At 37.5% G+C, this 13,205-nt stretch overlaps 2 protein-coding genes across 5 annotated transcripts; one reads left to right on the top strand and one right to left on the bottom strand.

The window, feature by feature from the left end:
- Nucleotides 1-5,829: 5,829 nt before the first annotated feature.
- On the top strand, nt 5,830-9,140 carry LOC147540075 (bHLH transcription factor RHL1-like). The gene is made up of 7 exons (XM_086640651.1): nt 5,830-6,832; nt 6,911-7,009; nt 7,116-7,277; nt 7,481-7,546; nt 7,758-7,823; nt 7,913-7,981; nt 8,534-9,140. The coding sequence occupies exons 1-7, from the start codon at nt 6,230-6,232 to the stop codon at nt 8,918-8,920; spliced, it is 1,452 nt and encodes a 483-aa protein (XP_086496777.1). The 5' UTR covers nt 5,830-6,229; the 3' UTR covers nt 8,921-9,140.
- Nucleotides 9,141-10,679: 1,539 nt separating this feature from the next.
- LOC147540074 (zinc finger CCCH domain-containing protein 18-like) lies at nt 10,680-12,501 on the bottom strand. Of its 4 annotated transcripts, XM_086640654.1 has the most exons (5): nt 12,094-12,501; nt 11,673-11,754; nt 11,234-11,508; nt 10,943-11,101; nt 10,680-10,863 (listed from the first exon to the last, which is right to left on the bottom strand). In XM_086640654.1, the coding sequence occupies exons 3-5, from the start codon at nt 11,368-11,370 to the stop codon at nt 10,680-10,682; spliced, it is 480 nt and encodes a 159-aa protein (XP_086496780.1). In that variant the 5' UTR covers nt 11,371-11,508; nt 11,673-11,754; nt 12,094-12,501. The 4 variants fall into 4 exon arrangements, with proteins under 4 accessions (XP_086496780.1, XP_086496778.1, XP_086496781.1 ...); XM_086640652.1 differs by having other exon boundaries at nt 11,234-11,754; XM_086640655.1 differs by having other exon boundaries at nt 10,943-11,095; nt 11,234-11,754.
- Between the last annotated feature and the right edge of the window lie 704 nt (nt 12,502-13,205).

Here is a 13,205-nt window from a genome sequence, read left to right as displayed (position 1 = left end):
CTTGGAACAAAGCTTTTCATCCTTCAACTCGGCTCGTCTAATGAATCTCAAACTCCAGCTTCAAACCACAAAGAAGGGCTCCCTTTCTGTCTCTGATTATCTTCTTCGTCTAAAGAGTATTGCTGACTCTCTTGCAGCAATAGGTCACCCTGTTGTTGATGAGGAACTTGTCCTCATTGTTCTCTCTGGTCTTGGCTCAGAATATGAGAGTTTTGTCACTTCAATGACCACTCGTCTTCAACCTCCTACCTATTCTGAACTACAGTCTCTGTTGCTTACCCAAGAGTTTCGCCTTCAACTCCTTCACCCAAACATTCCTCCACAAACTGCTTTGCTTACAAACTCGACCCCTTCCTCTCAATCTTTCTCTGTTTCTCGTGGTCGAGGTCGTTACTCCAACAGGGGAGGTGGACGTGGTCGGAACTCTTACTCTAACAGGGGTGGTCGTCACCAATACTCCTCTGTTCTTGGAAAACCTCCTGAAAGACAGGTTGTTGTGTGTCAATACTGTGGTCGAACTGGTCATACGGCTAGACAATGTTACAATCTCACTCGTCCAAATGACTTCCATCAATCATTTGCTGCTCTTGGCCTTGATTCCATCGGTCCTGATCCTCACTGGTACATTGATTCAGGTGCTACATCTCATATTGCATCTGAAACTGCCTCCATTGTTTCCCGAAATGATATCCCTGCTCCTGATCAAGTGATTGTTGGTAATGGAGGTTCTGCTCCTGTTGCTGGTGTTGGTAATTGTCCCTTAACCCCAAACTTAGTGCTTAAGAATGTTCTTATTGTTCCTTCCTTTAAGAAGAATTTAATTTCCATTTCACATCTGCTTCGTGATTTCAATTGTGTTGTTGTTTTTTATCGGAGTGGTTTCTTTGTTCAGGACCTTCCCACAGGGAAGATACTCCTCGTAGGGTCGATTGAGGATGGACTCTTTCGTCTCTCCTCTGCTCCTGTTTCGTCTTCTTCCTTCTTTGTTCAATCAATGTCAGCTGGAACTCGTGCTTCTCCTGATGTTTGGCATCGGCGTCTAGCTCATGTTCATCTGAGAAGTTTAAATCACCTAATTAGTGATGATGTTTTGCCTTTATCTTCTACAAATTTTAACAAATCGAAATGTATTAGTTGTTTATCTGGTAAACATCATCAACTATCTTTTAATCAAGTTAGTCATGTTTCTTCTTCTCCAAATGAACTAATTCACAGTGATGTTTGGGGTCCATCCCCTGTTTCTTCTGTCTCTGGTTTTCGTTATATTGTTTTATTTATTGATGATTACACAAGATTTACTTGGGTCTATTTCATGAAAAACAAATCCGAAGTTTTCACCCATTTCAAAGAATTCAAAAATTTAGTGGAAAAACAATTTTCGACCCCAATCAAGATATTCCAATCTGATGGAGGGGGGGAGTATGTGAGTTCTGATTTTTCCAATTTTCTTGTCTCAAATGGAATTCAACATAGAAGATCTTGTCCTCACACCCCTCAGCAAAATGGGGTTGCTGAGAGAAAGATCAGACACTTGGTTGAGACATCACTTTGTCTTCTTCATCAAGCTTCAATGCCTTCCAAGTTTTGGGCCGATGCACTTCATACTGCTGTTTTCACTATAAATCGACTACCCTCATCAATACTTTCGGGTAAATCACCATTTGAAAAACTTTTTAACCTCAAACCAGATTATAGTATTTTCAAAATCTTCGGGTGTCGATGTTTCCCCCTTCTCTCTGCTTACAGAACGTCGAAGCTTGATTATAAATCAAAACCTTGTATTTTTCTGGGCTACAGCTCAAATCACAAGGGCTATCGTTGCCTTGATGAAACATCCTCTCGAGTTTATATTTCTCGAAGTGTAATCTTCGATGAGAATACATTCCCTCTGTCTTCGTCTTCCTCTTCCACTCCCTCTCTCTGTTCTAACTCTCTATCTTCTCCTCTGGTATTAAAATGGACGATTCCAGCTGACTCAGATCTGTTTTGTCCTCGTCCTTTACCTTCTTCGCCACCTGTCCCACCTCTTTCTTCAAATTCTTTGGGACCACGCGTTTTCTCTTTACCATCTTCCTCTCGTCGTTTACCTAATCGTACGGCTCCTCTTATTCCACCTGGTTTTGAGGGCCGACAGATTACTGTTCCATCTCAAGCCACGCTACCTCTATTTAATGCGTCAACAGTAAGGGTACCGACTGACCCCTCATCCACTACTCTTACCTCTGTGCTGTCTCCTGATACAACGCCACTTGGCCCCACTAGTCCACAGTTGGTGTCCCCTACCTCTCACGTGCCTTCTTCAACTAACGTGTTACTTGACACGAACCACTCGCACGATAACTCTCCTCTTCTCCAAAACACCCAATTCCCTCACTCCAAAACCCTAATTTCAAATCCCAATTCCACTTCTCAAATCACTACCAATTTACCACTTCTTCCTACCACTTCTGTTCATCCAATGGTAACACGTAGTCGAGATGGCACAAGAAGACCAAAAATTTTGCTTACCTCTCATGAAATTGAACCAACAACATACACTCAAGCTTCCAAATCAGACAATTGGAATTCAGCAATGGCAGACGAAATCAATGCCTTACACAAAAACAATACCTGGACTCTTGTCCCTTATAAACCCGATATGAACTTAGTTGATTGCAAGTGGATTTACAAAGTTAAACGAAGGTCAGATGGTTCGCTACTTCGTTATAAAGCTCGTCTTGTAGCCAGGGGTTACACTCAACAACCAGGGATCGATTACGAAGAGACGTTCAGCCCGGTTGTTCGTCCAGAAACAATTCGTACCATACTATCATTGGCTGTCACTAACAATTGGGGAATTCGCCAATTAGATGTTAAGAATGCGTTTCTCCATGGAAATTTAGAGGAATCGGTTTATATGAATCAACCCAAAGGCTTCATTGATCCCTGTTTTCCCACATACGTCTGCAAGCTCAACAAGGCGCTCTATGGTCTCAAACAAGCCCCTCGGGCTTGGCATCAACGTTTTAGTGACTGCTTATTTCGACTTCAATTTCAGCAATCCATCTCTGATCCTTCCATGTTTTATTTTCATCATAACACTGATTTGATCATTCTGTTGTTATATGTGGACGACATAATAGTCACAGGATCGTCGTCTATACTACTTCACTCGATAATTACTCAACTCAAGAAGCACTTTGAGATGACTGATATGGGAGAATTAAGTTATTTTCTTGGAATGGAAGCTGTTCGGGATTCATCAACTCTTCTCCTCACTCAATCGAAGTATACATTGGATCTTCTTCAACGATTTGGTCTGAACAACTCAAAACCAGTTAATACACCTGTCCTTTGTGGTACCAAGTTATCTAAATCAAATGGTGTCCCTATTGATGATCCTCAAAAGTTCAGAAGCCTCGTCGGAGCTCTTCAATACTTGACCATGACTCGACCGGATATATCCTATGCCGTCAATCAGGTATCGAAATTTATGCATCAACAAACTGATATTCATTTAATAGCTGCTAAACGAATACTACGTTACTTAAAAGGCACTGTCTCTAATGGAATTTGCTTTCGACGAGCTTCTTCTTTGAATATCACTGGTTATTCCGACGCCGATTGGGCAGGATCGCCCGATGACCGGCGGTCAACGACGGGTCTTTGTATCTTCCTTGGTCCAAATATAATTCAATGGGCCTCGAAGACCCAGCCCACTGTGGCCCGGTCATCCACAGAGGCCGAATATTGGGCTGTCTCAAATGCTAGTTCTGAAATACGGTGGCTACAAAATTTATTACAAGAGCTGGGTATTTCTTTATCGGCACCACCGGTTATATATTGTGACAACTTAAGTGCTACATATCTCACTATAAACCCGGTTCTTCACTCTCGCACCAAACATTCCGCAATTGATTACCACTTTGTGCGTGAACAAGTCAAGTACGGCAAACTCAAGGTTCATTATTTACCGGGAGATTCACAAATAGCTGACATTTTCACAAAAGGTTTACCCTCCACAAGATTTGATGCTTTACGTTTCAAGCTCTCACTTGTTCAAGGCCGTTCGACTTGAGGGGGGGTATTAATGTAAATAATGTCTAAATGGTGTGTTTGTCATTATCTTATGTAACTAGGGACAATACTGTAATTGTACTCCTCTTTTATATTCTATAAATACAACCCAGCTGCCCTATATTGGGGCATCCTTGATTTCAACAATCACAATATAATCGGGAGTAAGGGTGCATGGGAATCGGGTCGGCTAACCACGAGCTAATTTCTCATTGGGACGGATCAGTCGGGTTCTAATATTTTATGTTCGTTAATATTATCGAGCAGACTCGGACGGATAATTTTTAACATTCTATTGCCTAAACCTAGACCAAACCCGTCAAATATTTCGGGTTTATCATGTATGGACGCAGTCCGAGTTCAGATATTTCGATATCCAAAAGGAAGAGTCTAGGAGCACTTTTCAATGTCGTCGACTGAACAGGCGAATGGCAAAAACTTTGCTAACTTGATTGACCTTAGTAAAATTTTGAGAAGTTCCAACATTATAAAAGAAGGACATCTAAATATGTGTTTTCGCTTCACGAAGTGAGATAAAAACGACTTCTATTTCTTCGTGGTCATGAATAAACGAGTGATACCGAACAAATATTAATAGGTCGGATGAAATGTCTGAGAATTAATTCAGTATCCGTGTCTACCATTCAAACTAGACCCGTCTTTGAGTTCTGGGTATCTATAGATTCTAACAATCTCCCTTGTACATGTCAAGAGACCGGGTTATTGGACTTTCTTTTCCTAATCGTAACGGGACCAACAAATTATTGGTGTGATATGGAAGAGCATCCTACCAACAAAAAAACGGAAGAAGATCCTCGAAGTTTGTACTTGGCTTTAAAGCGTGACAATTTTTTTATGAAGGTTTGGAAGATCAACAACTGATATTTCTTTCAACAACACACGACCTATGAGTACGTCAGCCTAGGCTCTCAAGATTTCTCTTTACCTAATAAAAAGGTTGACCGAAAATACAAGTATTGTTAACTAAAAGTATTTGAATTTCAAAATTATACGTAAATAAAATGGGTTTCACTCATACTAATTATCCATCTAAAAGAATGTGTCATGTGGCATTGGATAATTGAAATTTCTCAAATGGCCCCCAACTTTGTGACCAGCTTCCTGCCTAGCCCCCTACTTTAGCAAATATTTTCATATGACCCTCTTTTTCCGTTATTTTTAACTGTCCGTTACTCTCTCTCCTCCATCTCATTTTCTCTCTCTGCCAAGTCACCTATCACGCCACATCATCATCTTCTCCCGCAGGGGTCGCCGGCCGGTCAAATTTCCGGCTGGCAACCTTCAAATATTAATTTTTTTTTGTTATTTTCTCTCTCCTCTCTCTCTAGAATTTTTTTCCCTCACCTCTCTCTCTAAAAACTCCCGCGAAGGGGTTCCCTTCGCCGGAGCTAGGTCTGTTCAATGAACAGACCTAGATCTGCTCACGAACATACCTTGAAAGTGTCCCAACGTGTTGCAAGACATTGCAAATGTATTGTAACTTGTAAGGTGTTGCAAAGCTATTGTAAGACGCTCAAAAGCTATTGCAGAACAGTTGTAAAGTTATCGCAAGGCGTTGCAAAGCTGTCGTAAGACGTTGCAAAACTGTCGCAAAGTATTGCAAATTAAAAAAATATTCAAAGAGCTCAAAGACTAAAAAAATTAACCGATCTTTTTTAACTAAAGTCTAGATTTTTTAAAAAGTTTTAGCCACATTTTCGTTACCGAACGTCGAATTAGAATCGTGAAGAAAGTACAGAAGAAGGATAGTTTAGTCTTTAGGTATAGAACCGAAAGAGAACCCTAGCAGAACTGGCCGACCAGGAGGGTCTACGGCCAAAACTAGTTAACAAAGGTCAAATTCTTAACCGGAGCTGCCTCAGCTAAAATATTAGATAAAAAGAAAGTAAAGAGAGAGATAGAGAGAGAGAGAGAGAGAGTGATTAACCAAGGAAGGCAAAAGCTACTATAAAGAAAGAAGCTTGGCTTTCATTATAGTATATGAATATGAGAAGAGTAATACTAGTAATAAACTTGTTTCAGTTTCTCATCAATAACAAAAACACTCTCTCTCTCTCTAACTTCTCTCTCACCATCAGATAATTAATTAATTATCCTCGTTTCATCTTCTTCTTTGGAATCAGAATATCTCTCAACTTTCTCTCTCTAAATTATGCAACCTTCTACTAGAGAAATGCAAGTTAGAAATATTTCACTTCAAGATATTCAAAATAATCAACAACAAATTCAAAATCATCAGATTCAACAAGGTTCTTCATTTGATCATCAAACTCATGATGATTTTCTTGATCAAATGCTTTCTAATCTTCCTGCTTCTTGGTCTGAACTTAAATCTCCTTGGGATCTTCATCCTCAAAACCCTAATGTCAACACTTCATCTGCTACCCACAACAACAACAACAGTGATAATCATCATCACAAGCTTTTTAACATCCCAATTGGTGGTGGAAATAAATCGATAGATTTATCTGAAGATCCATCGGGTTCTCAACAAGATAATCATCTTCATCATTATCCTTGTGATGAATCGACTGTACTTGCTTCTCGTCTCCGCCAACATCAGATTAGTGGAAATTCACCTAAATCTATGATTCTTCAGCAACAATTACTCATTTCTGGTGCTGCCGGTGGTGGTTTAGCTAGATCACCGACGTCTACTTCCGTTATTGGCGGCGATTCTGTTCTCTTTCCGTTACCATTAACACTTGGAAGCGGAGAATCCTCTGATGACGTCCCTTTCAAATCTTCCAACCCTGTAAGTTTCTCTCTCTCTCTATAGAGTTAATAAACACTTTCTCTCTCTAAAACTCATAACTTATTTTGATTCCTTTAGAATGGAGAAGGTTCAGTTCCAGGGCTTTTCAATGGAATCACTGGAACTCTTCCAAGACCTAATCAATCAGGAAATCAACAGCATTTTCTTCATCCTCAGGTGACCAAAATTCAAAGTTCTAAGTACTAATCTGGTTCTAATAATTCCGTAATTATTCGAACTCGTTTTTCTTTGAATTTCTTAATTTATCCGGATTCATGATTAGGCTGGTTCAATGTCGGCACCAAATTTCGGATCACAATCAACCGGACTTAATCAAGTTCCGGCGGGTCCATCTACCGGAGGAGGAGGTGGAACAGCTCCGACTAGACAGAAAGTTAGGGCAAGAAGAGGACAAGCAACAGATCCACATAGTATTGCTGAAAGAGTAAGCTAATTAAATTAAACCCTAAATTAAGAAACCCAATTAACAAACCTAATTTGTCAATTAACCATAATCTCAAGTTCTATTTTTAATTTAAATTCTTTTTTCTGGTTAGTTTTGTTTGGTTATATATTGGATTATTCACTAGATTATTCTTCTAAAATTGAAACTTTTTTTTTTATTTGTTTGTTTTTGGGGATTGACAGTTACGGAGAGAGAGAATCGCAGAAAGAATGAAAGCTCTTCAAGAACTAGTACCCAATGCCAATAAGGTATAGTATAGAGTTTATAGAGAGAGAGAACATTTTATTCCTATTTTACCCTCTATTTTATTTGGACTTTATCGGGAATAAAGAATAAAATGTTTTGTAGGTGAAGGGTATTTTGGTCTTTTACATTTTATTAGAGGTTGTTGGAATTGAAATCCAAATCTTCTTCTGTTTGTTAGTTTCTGATTTTGGTTTTTTGTTTTGGAATAAACAGACGGACAAGGCTTCTATGCTTGATGAAATTATTGATTATGTCAAGTTTTTGCAGCTCCAAGTCAAGGCAATTCAACTTTCTCTCACTAAAACTTTCTCTCTCTAAAGCTCTCTCTCTCTCTCTGAACTGTTATTGTTACTCATTCTGTGCCATAGGTACTGAGTATGAGCAGGTTGGGCGGTGCAGCAGCTCTTGCTCCCCTCGTGGCTGACATTTCCTCTGAGGTACAATTTCCCCAAATCTCAAAACCCTAAAAAGAATTACTAGTATACTGTATTAGTATACAAGAATCCGATCAGAATTAAGTTAATTTGGATTTATTCTGATACCCAAATCAGAATTAAGAAATACTACCCAAACCCTAATCTAGTAGTGGTAATCTGTATCTGGGTTTGCAAAAGTTTGATTAATTTACAAGTAGTAGAACCTATTTTCTTTCCCAAAAACAGAAAACAGGTAAATTGAAGTCAATTAACTATTTTAATCTTCTTGATAAAGCTAAACCATCAATTCCCTTTCTCTCTCTCTCTCTCTCTCTCTACTTTTTCTCTTTTGGATCCAATACGACAAATGAACCAAGCACGCGTGAACTAACTTTATTTGATTCCAAAACTATGACTCTTCTCTTTCCTTCTTGTAAAGCAAATAGCAAAACAAGGACAAATGGGTACTAGGGACCTCTACCTTTCTCTTTCTCTATCTTCTTTCTCTCTCTCTAGAATTCATGGTAGATAGAGATTTACAATGTGGGTTGTTGTTTTTTTGTTCATGTTTAGGGAGGAGGGGGTGATGGTGTTCAAGGTGGAATTGGAAGGAACAGTAATGGCAATCAAAATGAGACAACTAATGACAGTTTAACAGTGACAGAACATCAAGTTGCTAAGTTAATGGAAGAAGATATGGGTTCAGCTATGCAATATCTTCAAGGAAAAGGACTTTGTTTAATGCCAATTTCATTAGCAACTGCAATTTCAACAGCAACTTCTCACTCTAGAAATCCAACCAACAATAACATTATGACTAACCCACTTTTGGGTTCCAACTTAGATGGTTCTTCGTCGCCGAACTTGTCTGTTTTGACAGCTCAATCGGCTGCTATGGCTAGTGGAGTTGGAGGAGGAAGTGGTGGTGGTGGTGGTGGTGAGACTTCAGTTAAAGATTGAACTTCATTTTCCAACTTTGAAGACAAATGAAGTTTGATGATAGTCAACGTCAGTCAACTCTTAGTCAAGTTAATGTAAATAAGGTTGTTTGTTTTTAGTAATGATTTTCTATCTCTAAACTAAAGTGTTTGACTAGGGTATTTATTTAGAATTGGGTTTTAATGCTCTTTATATAATCAACCGTCCAACCCCCAAGGTCAAGGTGGTTTATTTAACCTAATTTCTCTCTTTGTGTTTATCTTTTCTCCTATGTTTCTTTTCATTTTTTATTTTATCTTTTTATAGGTCTTTAGGTTTTTCTCTTTCTTTGTTAACCTTTTTCACTTTTTCTTAGATTAATTTGTCGTTTTTATAAGTGCTAGCTCTTTGCTGTCTTAATGCTTGTTATTACTCTATCTAATTAAATCCTTGTGCTAATAGCTAAATAAATTTCATAAACAATATTCTTATGAATTATTGCAAGACAATAAATACAACTTTACTTCAAAAAAAAAAAAAGATAATGGTGAAGCCGCCTCCATTTATAAAATAGGTAATTACTAGAAATGTCAAAATAATATTGAAAATGAGCAGAAAATCACTAAACATTTGAAAATTATTATTTAGGTCAAAAAGTGTGCAAATACTAAAATACATTTTTTTGTCATTTTGTGTAACTAAATTCTTTTATTTTTCTTTAAATTTTAAATCGATATAACTTTTGTTTGAGATGTCGGATTTCTATAAAAATTATATATTTAGAAATGATTTTTCATTAGCTTTCTAACAAGATCCACTCTCAATATTTTTTTTCAAAAAAAAAACCCAGAAAAAAACGGCGTTTTTTTCCTTTACGTTTTTCTGCAGACGTGTTTGCAACGATCTATTATGCAAACGTGTTTGCAACAATCTGACAACAATCTGTTATGCAAACGTGTTTGCAACAATCTGTTATGCAAACGTGTTTGCAACAATCTGATCTGCAAACATGTGTTTGCATAATGTAAACTGCAAACATGTGTTTGCATAACGTAAACTACAAACTGTGTTTGCAAAATATAGATTGCGAACATGATTTGCAAACATGGCATATCCACAGTTAATATAACAAACCAAAATTAAAGTCGACAAAATCACATCTCTAATAGGAAATTCATCAAACACCTTCTGTCCACCTTGAATAAACTTACATTTTCCATACATTTGTAGAAGCAAAGACCAAATCCTGATAATCGAATCTCAATACATAAGAGGAACAAAATTTTCAATTGTTTTAAGTTCTGATAATCAAATCTTGATGCATAAGAGGGACAAATTTTCCAATTGTTTTAGTTCTGATAATCAAATCTCGATACATTCTTCCTCCCTGAATGGAAGATGGAAGCAAACCAAATCCTGACCAAACTAGTTATTCTTTCTAAGAATTTAAACCCTTTCCCCTCCTCCTTGGACCTTTTGCTGCAATTTCACATAGTGAAGAGGCTAAGAGATGTGTTAGGCATCATGAAGAGGCTAAGAGATGTATTGGTGGTATGATTCGAGTAGTACTAGCGGGGGACTGCAGTTGTTAGGAAGTAGCTCCGGGGAGATAGCTAGAACGGTAGTCCATTGATGTATCCATTTTCCTGCAAAGGTAAAAATAAAACTAACAAAAAAGAAATTAATCTATGTAGAAAAAAGAGTCAAACACGAAAACACAAGTTTAAACAATGTTGCATTATATGTTGAATAACATAAGTTCTCATCACATAGACAAATTGTTTGAAGTAAATCAACAACATTATCTGTCAGAAAGCCTGGATTTTTCCCGGTAAGGCTTCACAAGAACCCGAGCACCGCTGACAAAGTGTGGATTGTCTTTATCTAAAATCTTCTTTACAGTCTCCGGATAGAGAAAAGTCACAAACCCAAACATTCTTTTCTGTTGGCATGGAATCCTCACATCCTGAACAGGTCCAAAGCTCCTACAAAATCAGACTTAAAGTTAGATGCTTAAAAACCAATTAATTTTTTTTATGTAATACAAACTTTTCAATTTCTTACATGAAGTAGTTGGCAACATCTTCCTCAGTAAAAGTGCTCTTAGCCGGAAAAGTCAAATAAATCTGTCTAGACACAGAGTCATTCCTCTCACTTCGGTAATCAACATATCTTGAAGCATCTTCCGCCAAGATTACCGCGTGCTGCCCATGAGGCCTGTAACTTAATTTTTCATATCACAGTTAATCAATCACATGTACACACACATATATATATATATATATATATATATATATATATATATATATATATATAACTTATCGAAAGACATCGAAGAGTTGGCTATGATCACACCTGTTGATGACGCGAATACTGTTCTGAAGTCGAGCAAGAAGCTTGGTGAGACTATATCCAGCCTTCCCATGTCTCTGGCTCTCAGTTAGATACCCATCGGCTTGGAGTATCTTCCCATACTTCTCATAATACAACATTGGCAACGCAGCAATTGAGACAGGATACCATCTTCTTGATTTCAAGAGTTAAGCCAACTCCAATTCAAGCTTCTCAAGAGATCCAGGCAAGAACATATGATCTTCATTTCCCAATTCAGATCCATTTGGCCCAAAATACTGAAACAAACTATCTGATAAGGGTTGTTCACGCAAGTATCTACAACTAGTTTCATTCTTACAATATCCCTTGTTATAATAATGGCGAACCTTCAGAGGTTGTGGCTAAGCATTAAACAAGCAGAATTAAGACTAAACATCAAACAACGGATGCATATAATCACCTCTGGATCCTAGCCGAAGTTCTAAGTCTTCTTCGATAATGATAGGTACCCACAAACTTGAAATTGGAAACAATGGCATTGCCTGCACATAACACATTACTGATACACGAGCACACAAATACTAGTGAATATCTATTGAGAACATTTAATAATACGATAATTGTACATAAATTTTAAGCATACCCCAGAGGGTGTTGGACTTCGAAAAATATGTTACCAGATCATCGTCAACATCATTTAAGAGTGTTATTAAATCTAGATATCTCCCATCGTGATTTTCAAGTACCAATTTCTAGTCTAGTTAAATTTCCATCTAGTTGTATCTCTAAGTCAAGGCTATAATCTAGATATCAAAATACCCTATAATCATAAAAAAAATTATGATAAAAGATGAAATTTATAATAGAAAGAGATATCTCACCATGATTTATAATAGAGAGAGATCTTTCACTTCAAGTCTGAAAACCCTAATTAGGGTTTTGGATTTGATCATCATAACCTCATTTATAAAACAAAAGCAAGAGAGAAAGAAAGAAGGATTATTATCATCATCATCATCATCATCAACAACAACAAGAACAACAGCAGCGACAAGTTTAGATAGAGAAAGAAAGAGAGAGAGTATTTTTTGTTGAAAGTGAGAGAGAGAGAGGGAGGGGTTGTTTCGTTTAGAAATGGAAGAGAAATCGTCGGCTCTGGTTCTCAAATAAAGAAAACCATGGAGATCGCCGGAAAGGGGCAACAACCCCTCGGCACCCACATCTCTCCGGTGTTGAAGAGAAATTTCGCCATAGAATCACCGTGATTCAGCAACAATGAAGAAGAAGAACAATGAGAAAATTCCTAAAAAAATTTGAGATTGTCTGAGAGAGAAAATTAATTTTAATAGGAGGGTATTCTCGAAACAAAAAGAATTAGAAATGACCTGATTAGTAATATATCATATTATTTCAAACTTATTCTATCATTAACCATAATATTTTGGTAACTTTTACTTAATAAGAAAAGATCTAAGTGTTTTTAGTTATTATGATAATTTTGTAAACCTAAATAGTCATTTTCCCTCTATAAAACATTCTTGTTGTATGTTCAAATAATTAAAAACAACAACCAAATGATAGTTTTTTTTTTAAAGGAACCAAATGATAGTTGAATCTCACTATTTGTAAGCTTGGTTGGTAAACATTAGTTTGGTTCTCAATCTCCCCTCAAAGATTGAACATCTGGTACGTTATGTTCGAGTCAGCCTCCCACTTGAATTCCAGCACGGCGTGGGTGTACAAGATCTAGTGAGAGAAAGTGTAACTCTCTTTCTAGATATTAACCGGCCATGTCACTAGCTAGGCTGTGATTTAGCAGGAAGACTGATCGGGCATTGTATTAATCTCCAAGATTGAATAGCTCATTGTCGTTTTCCTAATTACCATACTTTCCTTTGTGAGGGTACTGAGACAGGGTTGGTATGCGAAGCGGGGCTCCGAGGCAGAGTTGGATCCCGAGACAGAGCTGGAATGCGAAGCTAGGCTTATGTCG

Source organism: Eschscholzia californica, unplaced genomic scaffold (genome assembly GCF_041429995.1).
Source record: "Eschscholzia californica isolate CP2 unplaced genomic scaffold, dmEscCali1.0.p SCAF_5, whole genome shotgun sequence".
NCBI lineage: Eukaryota > Viridiplantae > Streptophyta > Magnoliopsida > Ranunculales > Papaveraceae > Eschscholzia > Eschscholzia californica.
This window is presented reverse-complemented; position numbering and strand designations above follow the sequence as displayed.